This window comes from Babylonia areolata, chromosome 14 (genome assembly GCF_041734735.1).
Source record: "Babylonia areolata isolate BAREFJ2019XMU chromosome 14, ASM4173473v1, whole genome shotgun sequence".
NCBI classification, from domain to species: Eukaryota; Metazoa; Mollusca; class Gastropoda; order Neogastropoda; family Buccinidae; genus Babylonia; species Babylonia areolata.
Genome location: NC_134889.1, coordinates 6,126,896 through 6,139,395, shown reverse-complemented (window position 1 = coordinate 6,139,395; position 12,500 = coordinate 6,126,896). Strand labels below are relative to the sequence as shown.

Below are 12,500 nucleotides of genomic sequence, written 5' to 3'. Positions count from 1 at the left end.
GAATAAGTGGAACAGGAAGAAGGAGGAATAAGAGGAAGGAGGAATAAGAGGAGGAAAGAGGAATAGGAGGAAGGGGGCTGGGAGGAGGAATAAGAGGAAGAGAGCTGGGAGGAGGAAGGAGGAATAGGAGGAGGGAGGAATCAGAGGAGGAATAGGAGGAAGAGAGCTGGGAGGAGGAGGAGGATAAAGAATAAGAGGAGGTAGGAGGAAGAGGAGGAGGAAGGGGGGGGAGCTGGGAAGAGGAGGTAGGAGGAAGAGGAGGAAGGGGGGGGCTGGGAGGAGGAGGAAGAGGAGGAGGAAGGGGGGGAGCTGGGAAGAGGAGGTAGGAGGAAGAGGAGGAGGAAGAGAAGAGCTGGGAGGAAGGAGGAATAGGAAGAGTAAGAGGAACAACAAAGGAGTTGGGTAGGGGTAGGGTCAGGCCGGGTGGCCAGGAAATTCAATCACAGTTCCATCGGCGGAAATCGGCTTTCCAGTTCCGGGCCAGGCGGCCATAGGTAGAGGTAAGCAGTGAGCAGGCTCTCTGTGTTGCGTGGCTTGCGTCTGTGTTATGTCCCCTGTCCTGTCAACCCGTTCCCCCCCTGCCCCCCCCCCCCCCCCACACACACACACACCCTCCCCACCCTCCCCCCTTCTCTCCTGCCTCTCGCCCCCCCCAGGTGAACGTCTGTGCAGGTTATTGATTGATTTTCTTTGTTGGAGAGAGAGGTGGGGGTGGGGTGGTGAGTGGGTGTTTGGAAGGGGGGGTGGAGGTGGGCGAAGGTGGAAAGCCATCATCGTTGTTTTATGTAGTTGGCGGTTGGTGGTGGTGGTGGTTTCATTTTGGTCATCTTTGTGTGTGTGTGTGTGTGTTTGTGTGTGCTCGTAGATGTGTGTGTGTTCGTGCGTGCGTGCATGTCAGTGTGTGAATACGTGTGTGTGTGCCATTGTGTGTGTGTGTGTGTGTGTGTGTGTGTGTGTGTGTGTGTGATTTGTCAGGTTTGTGGTAAAGTGCAGGCATGCCTCCTCCTCTCATCTCTCTCTCTCTCTCCATTTCTCTCTCTCTCCCCCTCTCCCTCCGTCTGTCTCTTTCTCTCTCTCCTCTGTCTTTCTCTCTCTCTCTCTCTTTCCCCCGAGGAATTGATATTCATGCGTCCATGAAACAGGGTTTGCTGGGTGTGTTTGGTTTCAGCAAAGCAGAAAAGTTGTCTCTTTGTTCTTCACACACACACACACACACACACACACACACACACACACACACACACACACACACGTGAACCGTTGTTCTTCTTCAGAACAGAGGTGGATTTCCTGTCTTTGTTCTTCTCGCACATCAGTGTTGTTTCTTCAGAACGGAGGTTAACACGCGATTCGAGTCCCCCCCAACCCCCTATTGTCTGGGACAGAAACGGCCAAATCAATAAACCAGTTCTCTGTTCCCCTCTCCCCCCCCCCTCTCTCTCTCTCTCTCCCTCCCTCTTCCTTCCTCCCTCTCCCTCCCCCCTTTTTCTCTCCCCACTCTCCCTCCCCCCTCTCTCTACCTCCCTATCACCCCTCTCTCCCTCTCCCTCCCTCCCCTCTCTCCCCTCACTCTCTCCTTCCCTCCCTCTCCCTCCCCCTCTCTCTACCTCCCTATCACCCCTCTCTCTCCCTCCCTCCCTCCCCCTCTCCCTCCCCCTTTTCCCCCCTCTCCCTCCCCCCCTCTCTCTCCCTTCCTCCCTCTCCTTCCCTCTCTCTCTCCGCCCTCTCTCTCCCTCTCTCCCTCCCTCCCTCCCTCTGTCTTTTTCAGATAAAAGCCAGTGGGAGATACTGGCCTTTATCTAAAATGAAAAAAAAAAACATTCTCTCTCTCTTCTCTCTCTCTCTCTCTCTATTTTAATATTAAACTCAGCTCATCGAATATTGAACCACGGTTGCGTGTATCCAAGCGAGCACGCAAGCCTGTTCTTTCTGACTGACTCTGTGCTGTTTTTTTTGTTGTTGTTTTTTTTTGTTTTTTGTTTTTTTTTCAGGACGACGATTTAAAAAAAGGGAAGACAATAGGCTGGACTGTAATTCCCTCCCTTACTTTTCTCTCTTTTGGCTTCGCTGCGTTTCTCTGCGTGCTTTCGTGAGTGTGTAATTTTTAAGGGGCGCATCTCTCTCTCTCTCTCTCTCTCTCTCAATCTCTCTCTCTCTCTCTCTCTCTCTGAGTGAGTGAGTGAGTGACAGTTTAATTCAATGTTTCAGATTACTTCAAATAAATTTGTTTAATTCAGTGTCTATTCATGCTGCAATACCGTTTTAAACGAAACAGCAACAACAACAACAACGAAAACCTGTTTAGAAAGGAATGAGAAATTGATGCAATTTTTGTTGCATGTTTATTACATTAGGCCTTAAAGAAATATTTATTTAAAAAAAGGAAAGAAAGAAAAAGAAAATGTCTGGATGGGCTGCGAAGCAAACTTTTTGAAATTATCAGCAGTGTGTGTGTGTGTGTGTGTGTGTGTGTGAATTAATGAAAGATTTTTTTTTTTTTTTTAGTTTCTGAGGGTAACAGATTAAGTATATATGCTTTTATTTTCATCCAGCCCTCAAACACAAAAAAAAAAACAAAACAAGTGCAATGGCAAAAATTGATAATATAAAAGGAAGGAAAATGAGAAGGATGCAAATGACAAAAAAAAAAAAAAAAAAAAAAAAAGAGAGAGAGAGAGAGAAAAAGATCTAAGCAAAAAATATGTATTAAATTTATACAAATGGTAAGAAGGCGGGGGGGGGGGGTGGGGGTGGGGGGGGGGGAGAGATGCAGACAAATATGCAGAGAGAGAGAGGCAGACAGAGATACAGACAAATATGCAGAGACAGAGAGAGAGAGAGGCAGACAGAGATACAGACAAATATGCAGAGAGAGACAGAGAGAGAGAGAGAGGCAGACAGATACAAATATGCACAGAGAGAGAGACATAGGCAGAGAGAGAGGGAAGGGGGGGAGACAGAGACCGAGAGAGAGAGAGAGAGAGAGTGAGAAAGACAGACAGGCAGACAAATAGGGAGAGAGAGATATATATATATAAGAAGGCAGAGAGACAGACAAATAGGGAGAGAGAGAGAGAGAGAGGAATGATATATTAACTCGTTGAGGTCTCTTGTCCCCTGTCACCCAGAGGCAGGAAGGGGGTGACTGGAGCGAAAGCAAAGGACAGGAAGTGAGGATGATTGGGGGACCTGTGTGTGTGTGTGTGTGTGTGTGTGTGTGTGTGTGTGTGTATGTGTGTGAGTGTGTGTGTGTGTGTGTGTATGTGTGTGTGTGTGTGAGTGTGTGTGTGTGTGTGTGTGAGTGTATGTGTGTGTGTATGTGTGTGTGAGTGTGTGTGTGTGTGTGTGTGTGTGTGTGTGTGTGTGTGTGTGTGTGTGTGAGTGTGTGTGTGTGTGTGTGTGTGTGTGTGTGTGTGTAGACATGTACAAATGTGAATGTTTGTGTGTATGCATGTGTGTGTGTATGCGTGCGCGTGCCCGTGTTTGTGTGTGTGTGTGTGTGTGTGTACATCCTCACCAGTCTCTGCTGTCATTTCAATTTTCTCTCTTAACGAATCTGTTAAAACCCGTTTTAGTTCCCACTGGACACTTCATCACCCCTACCCCCCCCCCCCCCCTTTTTTTTTTTTAAATTTGCTCCCCCCTCCCCCCGACTCCTCTACCTCCTCACTCTATCACCCACTTCTCCCCCCCCCCCCCCTGCCCCCCTCACCCACCCACCCTTCCTTTCAACCTCTTGCCGTCATCCCCTATCTTCCATCATCACGCTTGCTGTCTTTCTGCCTTTCCCCCCAGAGAAAGAGCGCACGTGAAGCTTTGTCACCTCAACTCCCCCCTTCTCCCTCCCTCCTTCCCCTCCACACACACACACACACACACACACACACACACACACACACACACACACACTGCCCCGCCTTTCCCCCTCCCTCCCTCCACACACACACACACACACACACACACACACACTGCCCCGCCTTTCCCCCTCCCTTCCTCCTTCCCCTCCACACACACACACACACACACACACACACACTCCTCTGCCAACCCGCCTTTCCAGTCCACGCCATCTCGCTATCAGCAGCGTGAGTGAAGTCCTCTGGAGAAAGGGGAGTGACGGAGAGGACCCAGACAGCGTAGATTTCAGGGGGACCTCACACCACCATACCCTGACTGTCTGTCTGTCTGTCTGTCTGCCTGCCTGTCTGTCTGTCTGTCTGAGAGAATCATTGCTCACCAAAGATCTGGCATGGCCCAGAAACTGAACGTGACATTTTCTAAATCTTTGTTTCTAGATCTGTCTGTCGGTCTGTGTCTAATCTCGTCACTTATTTGTATTGTATTGTATTGTATTGTATTGTATTGTATTTCTTTTTGTCACTACAGATTTCTCTGTATGAAATTCCGGCTGCTCTCCCCAGGGAGAGAGCGTCGCAATACTACAGCGCCACCCATTTTTTGTTGTCTTTTTTTTTTCCTGCGTGCAGTGTTATTTGTTGGGGTGTTTTTTTTCCTGTCGAAGTGGATTTTTCTACTGAATTTTGCCAGGAACAACCCTTTATCTCGGCTCAGTTTCTCAAATATGAGGACGAGAAAAATGATGAAGTTTGTGCTGAATATTATCTAAGTGAGAGAGACAGACAGAGAGAGAGAGGAGCCGGTAGGTGGAGAGAGAGGGGTGGGGGTGAGTTAATCTGTTGTCATTTAGATCTAGCCGACAGACATACGGCTGTCAGGCATAATGGGGTTCACATTCATTAGATCTCTGAGCAGTTTTGCTACTTCGTGATTTCTTGTTCTTGCATTATTACAGACGCACAAGGGTTAGAATACTGTCCAAGGTTGCTGGGGTTGGTAAAGTGTGGTTTTGTGATATCAACATCGTCAAATGGATAAATAAAGGGCGGTAAGTAAGCCTTCGGGCCACTGTCAGTTGCTGGGCCATGTAGGTTCTGGACCTCTGGAACGAATCATTGGAGAAGAGATTTTTCTGACATCTTCTGGAACGAACCATTGGAGAAGAGATTTCTCTGACATCTTCTCCATTGGAGAAGAGATTTCTCTGACATCTTCTGGAACGAACCATTGGAGAAGAGATTTCTCTGACACATCTTCTGGAACGAACCATTGGAGAAGAGATTTCTCTGACATCTTCTGGAACGAACCATTGGAGAAGAGATTTCTCTGACATCTTCTGGAACGAACCATTGGAGAAGAGATTTCTCTGACATCTTCTCCATTGGAGAAGAGATTTCTCTGACATCTTCTGGAACGAACCATTGGAGAAGAGATTTCTCTGACATCTTCTGGAACGAACCATTGGAGAAGAGATTTTTCTGACATCTTCTGGAACGAACCATTGGAGAAGAGATTTCTCTGACATCTTCTCCATTGGAGAAGAGATTTCTCTGACATCTTCTCCATTGGAGAAGAGATTTCTCTGACATCTTCTGGAACGAACCATTGGAGAAGAGATTTCTCTGACATCTTCTCCCGTAACTCTGCCAGCAGTCAGTGAGGGGCCCGCACAGAAGAACATTTCACCAGATTCCTCCAGGTCTGCAGTTAGGAGTCAAAGCCTGGGTCTCAGCAAATGGGTTTCCTGTTCATTATTCTGCAGTGTTGTCAGTCCATTGGGATTTTTTGTTGTTGTTTTTTAGCCTCCCCCTACCCCGTCAATAGTTCCCAGGAGGATTGTTTTAGTGAGGCCATTGGCTCTCGCTGTATGGCATTACCACGTATAAAAGCTAAACTGACATCATGTGCGAGAAGGCACATAGCAAGACTGTAAGCGCATAGCGAAGTGCGTAAAACAACGTGCCCCCCCTCCCCCATGATGCACCCCCACCCCCACCCCCAACCAACTCCAAATCCAAAGAAAGATGATACATGCTTTTTGAGTGTTGTCTTCAATCTGGGACTTTTTTGTTTTTTGTTGTTTTTTTTCTGTTGGGTTTTCATGTTTTTGGGTTGAGACTCCAAATCAGCATAACGACCGATTTATCCCAGCTGATGGGCAGCAGAAAATAGCATGGGGTGCAGCAGACTTTCCCTCCTGGCAGAGATGGACTGTCATGTTCAGTGATTCGACACGCTTTGACCCTACCACACACACACACACACACACACACACTCGTCACCCTAGCACGTTTGTCGATTGGCCGCATTTAGAAGCACGTGACAGGTGAGGTGTTGTTTTCGTGATGACCTGGACTGTAATGAGATGCGTCCTTTAACTCACTCAGTACGGCCAGTCCTCTCTTCTCCTCTACACAGACCCCTCGGATGTCCAGTGGGTGTCTCTATGACCCAACCTTTAGCTTCCGTCGTCAGAATTGTGGTATTCTTTGTCAACATTCACCTCTTCAGTGTAAGAGCCTTCCGCTTGCAATATTTTGATGATGGTAATTGGGATTAACGTCGTCTCTCTCGCCGTTCGTATGGAGAGAGTTAAAAATGCTGAGGTGTGGGAAAGCTTGCGTTATTGGGATTGGCCTTCATTTTGCTGCCCACCCCTCAGCTGCTTAAAAGTGCAGAGCTCCTTGACGAGCAGACATCATTTGCGTTTTGTTTCTTTGGTGGGGAGGTCGAGGATTCTATTCCTCCGGTCTCCCAAGAACAAGTTTCTGCATCTGCTTTCAACGTGAACTGTGATGTGCCACACAAAACATACCAGTTTGTGCGATACACACACACACACACTGCCCTGACAGTTTCTCAGTCTCTTTTCTTTTTTTTCTTTTTTTGCAGGATTCTGTGTTATGGTGGTTGGTTGGTTGTGTGTTGTTTTTTTTTCCATGGTGCAGCACACAGAAGAAGTGGGCGGTTTGTTTCTGTCGCTGATGAGTGCGTTGAGGTCGAACATTGCTGAGAAAGGTGTACAGGTCGTGTTCTGATCCTGTCTCGCGGTGACAAGTCGTGTTTTGACCCTGTCTCGGGGTGACAGGTCATGTTTTGACCCTGTCTCGGGGTATCAGGTCATGTTTTGACCCTGTCTCGGGGGACTTCTTGACGGATTGTTCTCAGGATAGGCTTTAAACACGGTCTGATCAGCTGTTTTGACTTTACGCCAAGGTTTCGGAATCTGCTGCTGCTTTTTTTATTTATTCGTTTTTTGGTGGTGGTATTTTTCTTCTCAAACTGCAGATGTGGTGTGGTGTATAATGGTATGTGGACCTGTCCGCATGCTCTGCTGCCCCATTGAAGCTAAAACTGAAACGCAGTGTCTGGAGATGGCTGTGGCTGAACAGGGGTGCCCTGGAGGACTGTGTGACAGCGTGTGACGACACAGCTTCCATCTTCAGTCCTGCTGTTCAGGCCAGGAAGCGTTGACTCGGGGAGTGAACTGGATTAATTTGTCGCGAGGAATCGTATCAGACAGTAGCTCGCTTTAAACTGGTGGTGGGGTAAAAAAAAAAAAAAGAAGAAAAAAAAAAGAAAGATTTACCCAACCTTCAGAAAAAGAACGTATGCAGTAGCAACAAGGACAGTCATATAAAACAACGTAGGAGAGTGGCAGAGTCAGAAGGATGAGGGAAATGGCTTCAGACAAAGGCATCGAGCAAGGCTTCAACAGACTCCGGGGTTCAGACAACATGACGAAGCCGAAGAGAGCGAGAGACCATCGTCCCCCGACCACCACCACCACCACCACCACCGCCAGCCACCACCAAGCTGAACAACATCACACACACCACACAGCCACACCCCAGAACCCTTCACCAAACCAAGCCAACGCCGGGGTCAGACAAGGCAGTCCTGGCCCAACCCCTTCACACAGAGGTGGCCAATCTGGCCCAAACCCCCGACGTGGCGGCAGCGGGGAAGCGGTCAAACTGGAGCCCAAGGTCTCTCTGCTGAACGGTGTCACAGTGCTGACGGGCACGATCATCGGCTCGGGCATCTTTGTCAGTCCCCGGGGCGTCCTCCTGGGCACGGGGAGCGTGGGTCTCTCGCTGATCGTCTGGGTTCTGTGCGGCCTCTACTGCATGGTCGGCGCCCACTGCTACTCCGAGCTGGGCACGGCCATCGTCAGCTCTGGCGGTGACTATGTCTGCCTCCTGGAGGCTTTTGGGCCGTTCCTGGCCTTCCTCAGGCTGTGGACCGAGTGCACCATCGTCCGGCCGTGCACGGTGGCCATTGTGGCCTTGACCTTCGCCTACTATATCGTTGAGCCCTTCTTCCCCGACTGCGAGCAGCCGGAGGTTGCCGTGACTCTTCTGGCGGCCGTCTGTATCTGTGAGCCTGTGGAGTGTTTGTGTTTGTGTGTGTGTTGGTGTATCAGTGTGTGTGTGTGTGTGGGAGGGGAGGAGGGGGTGGGAGAGGGGGGCGGGGGGGGGGGGGGGGGTATGGGTGTGTGTGGGTGCGGGAGGGGGAGGGGTATGGGTGTGTGTGCGTGTGTATATTGTGTGTGTGTGTGTTGGGGTGTGTGGGGGGGTATCCCGTTCACAGAAAGGAATGTTAATACATATTTTGTATGACAGTCAGTCGTGTTGGACTGCTGCCCCAACTACCTGCACTTGAAACCGGTTTATTGTGGAGGGTGTCTTGCCCAAGTTACATCCCCGCTGTCTGGGCCAAGAGGGCTTTATGGATGGTCAGCACACGGGGTGGGTCCCCAAAGGCCAGCAAGTTTGCCTGTATACCAAAAGAAGAACAGCGCGAGGCTTGGGTCAGTGATCCCACTTGTTTTACCCTGCCAGCTTTTCTGCCTTGCCAGGCGTTCTCAAGGCTGTGGTATGTAAGAGAAAAGGAAACCATCCCGACTGTGACAAGCTTGGGGAAGAGGAAAGAAGGAAAAGGGGGTTGGGGGGTAAAAGGGAAGGGGGGAAAGTACACACACACACACACACACACACACACACACACACACACACACACACTGTAATATTCGAATGTCAGAATCTAAAATGTTTTTTGCCAGACTTCACCAAAAGTTCTTTTGGATGTGTTATTAACAATTCCAATATGTTGTTTGTTATTGCAGAAGGTTTGCTGCATAGTCCTATAGGACATTTGTTATAGATGTTATAGTTGTTTGATGTTGGCGTTTATAACGTTTCCATTTTTCCGAGCGTTGTTTTTCCCTATTCACCCTCCACACATACACACACTTTTACCCCTCCCCCTCTCACAGCCCCTACCCCCACGTTATTTTTTGTTGGTTTTTTTTTCGTCTAATATCACTTCAGGTGGAGAGACGTTAAACTGAAGACAACAACAACACACACACACACATCTACATATGTTAGGGTGTGGTTGTTTTTTGGGGGTTTTTTTGGTGTTTTTTTTTTTGTACAGCCTTGGAAGTCTGGAACAGTCTTTGAAAAAATGAGAGAACTATTTCCAGGTCTGGAAACGTCCAGGAAAAAAAAAATTATTTGGCCCTTGAGGGCCTTGGAAAAGTCTTGGAATTTTGATTAAACCCTTTGACCATTGCCATTCAACAAAGAGATTCATAAATGAAGTAAAAAAAATATATTAAAAAATTTGCAAAAATAAGAAGCGATGAAAATTGAATGCCGATACTGGAACATCCATGTTTTCTTTCATGGTTGGTTTGCTGACAACCGTTTGTGTTTGGAATGGACGTGGAGAATTTTCAGCCTAGAGGGTTAAAGGTCTGGCACCAAACGTGGACTTGCTTGTGTTTAGTCACAGCCGTGGAAACCCAGGATCCAGTTTGAAGACTCTTCTTTCTTCAGACTCGGGGAGGGAGGGTGGAGGCGAAAAGAATCTTGCCACTCTGGCAGACAAGAGACAATAGAATCCTGATACATCAGCAGGCAAGAGGCAGCAGAATCCTGATATATCAGGCGACAATTGGATTTAAATGGAAATCACTTGGCGGGCGTCAGGAAGATTGTATTGATTTTGGTGTCACCAGGATATTGTTTTTCCCTCCCCGAAGATTTGGTTTTGAATTTCCAGCGGACACTTTTGGCTTCTTCTGTTTGGGGAGGTTCTTTTGCTTTTGTCTGAGAGTTGGAATGGATCTTTTTTCTTTTCCGTCAATGCTCTCCCTTATCCTTTTCCACATACCCCCCCCCCCCCCTTTTTTTTTCTTTTTAGTTTTGCCATTTCATTGTTTTTTGTTTTTATTGTTAGAACAGTGTACTGTGGAGTAGTGGTTTTTGTGTGTCGTGTGGTGTGTGTGTGTGTGTGTGTGTGTTATGTAGTGTGTGTTTGTGTGTGTGTGTGTATTACGTAGTGTGTGTGTGTATTATGTAGTGTGTTAGTGTGTGTGTGTGTGTGTGTGTGTGTGTGTAATGGTGCATGCTGCACAGCAGCATGGACTTACTGTTCTCTCATGTGTGTGTGAGGATTGAAGTGTATGTGTGTGTGTTACAGTGTGCACATGCTTGCATGTGTGTGTGTGTGTGTGTCTCTCTCTCTCTCTCTCTCTCTCTGTATGTGTGTAAAACAAAACCTGCATCCCTTTCCACACACACACACACACACACACACTCATTCATTCACTCACTCACTCACTCACTCACTTACTCACACTCAACAAACACACACAAAAACACACACACTCACACACACATACATGCATTTGTATAGTACACATACAGATGTGTACATGCACACATCGTCAAGCATACCACACATAAAAAAAGTTTACACTGATTAGATGAACACACCCTCAAGGAAACTGACGCGTGTGTTGCAGTTGTGCTGACCTTTGTGAACTGCATGGGACGTACACATGTACGCACACGTACACATTTTCAAGCATACCACATGGTATAAAGAAGTTAACACTGACTGTATGAACACACCCTCAAGGAAAGTGACGTGTGTGTGTGTGTGTGTTTCAGTGGTCCTGACCTTCGTGAACTGCATGGACGTGACCTGGGCCACGCGCGTTCAGGACATCTTCACCTACGCCAAGATGTTGGCCCTCATCCTCATCATCATCACTGGCTTCGTCCAGCTGGGCCGTGGTACGTTGCTAACGTCCATATTCTAAAATATATTTCTGTTTAATAATTATGATGTAATAATTAATTGCAATGTTTTTAAAAGCGAATATGTGAAGTGCTTTTATTTGAGAACATATGTTTATTACTCTTGTTTAATCAAGTTATCCGTGTGTGTGTGTGTGTGTGTGGTGGTGGGGTGGGGGTGGGGGGTGGTGCTGATTATCTGGTTGTGGTTTTCCGCAATTCATCTTTATTCTTATCTGTCTATTATAATCAATGTGCAGTATAGTAGGCTATGTTTATAATTATATTCAAATAATGTTTCTTAATTCTTTCTGTTTTTACATTAAGAATACTAGTTATTACCTGCAGTGTGTGGATGTATGTACGAAACGATGTATGTGATATTTTTTACATTTGTATCTTCGTAATACTTGTAGGGGCTGTTGCTGGCTTGTACAGTTATGGTCCCCATGTTGTTTACTTGTCTATGTTGTGATAATGCACCTGACCAAATTTCTCCAGTTGGAGATAATAAAGTTATTCTTATCTTATCTTATCTTATCTTATCTTCTTCTTCTTCTTCATTCATGGGCTGCAACTCCCACGTTCATGTACATGAGTTGGCTTTTACGTGTATGACCGTTTTAACCCCCCCCCCCCCCCCCCCCGCCTTGCAGGCAGCCATACTGCGTTTTCAGAATGACGCTCTGTGTGCAGTTTTGTCGATCCATCTGCTGCTGCTGTTCTGACACGCTCTGTCTCTCCCCTCTGTGTGGTTTGTCGCTGTGTCTGTTTAACCCGTTCAACCCTCTGACATTCTCTGTTCTTTATGCACTTTTGTCACTCTGTCTGTTTAACCCGTTCAACCCATGGGGAGTTTACTCTAGCCTTGGCAAGTTTGACACTGTCTGCTGTCTTTGTAATTTGTCACTATCTGTTTAACCCATTGAAACCCTGCGGAGTTTACAGCTTTGTCAGGTTGACACTTTCAGTTCTCTGTGCAGTTTGTCACTCTGTCTGTTTAACCCATTCAACCTCTGGGGAGTTTGCTTTAGCCTCGGCAAGTTGACACTCTCTGCTGTCTATGTAAGTTGTCATTGTCTGTTTAACTCATTCAACCCTTGGGGAGTTTACAGCGCCTGGTCAGGTTGACACTCTCAGTTCTCTGTGCAATTTGTCACTCTGTCTGTTTAACCCATTCAACCCGTGGGGAGTTTGCTCTAGCCTCAGCAAGTTGACACTCTCTGCTGTCTGTGTAAGTTGTCACTCCATCTGTTTAACCCATTCAAACCCTGGGGTGTTTGCATCCTTGGTAGGTTCCCCTGCCATACTGATGTGGAGTTTCGGTTTCAGTTTCAGTGTCGGGCGCACTAGCCGAGTGGTTAAAGCATTGGGTTTTCAATCTTAGGGCCCCGGGTTCAGATCTTGGTAACGGCACCTGTTGGGTTAAGGGTGGAAATTTTTCTGATGGGCCAGTTCAGGGTATCTTGAAATCACTGTGTTCGTTTCCTTTTCATCCATTCTTTCTAGCTCTCCTTTTTCAGTCTCAGAATCACTCTGTTTCTTTTC

General features: G+C 47.3%; 1 protein-coding gene across 3 annotated transcripts in view; it reads left to right on the top strand.

Annotated features, from left to right (window-relative positions):
* Nucleotides 1–12,500, top strand: part of LOC143289770 (large neutral amino acids transporter small subunit 2-like) — a 98,482-nt gene that overhangs the window by 65,940 nt on the left and 20,042 nt on the right. Inside the window, exons 1-3 of one of the 3 annotated variants that reach the window (XM_076598884.1) lie at nt 6,537–6,915; nt 6,978–8,238; nt 10,824–10,949. In XM_076598884.1, the coding sequence (XP_076454999.1) occupies nt 7,530–8,238; nt 10,824–10,949 (835 nt within the window). In that variant the 5' untranslated portion in view covers nt 6,537–6,915; nt 6,978–7,529. Of the gene's footprint in view, nt 1–6,536; nt 6,947–6,977; nt 8,239–10,823; nt 10,950–12,500 lie in introns of those variants that run through there. The other 2 variants (XM_076598885.1, XM_076598886.1) reach the window with 2 other exon arrangements.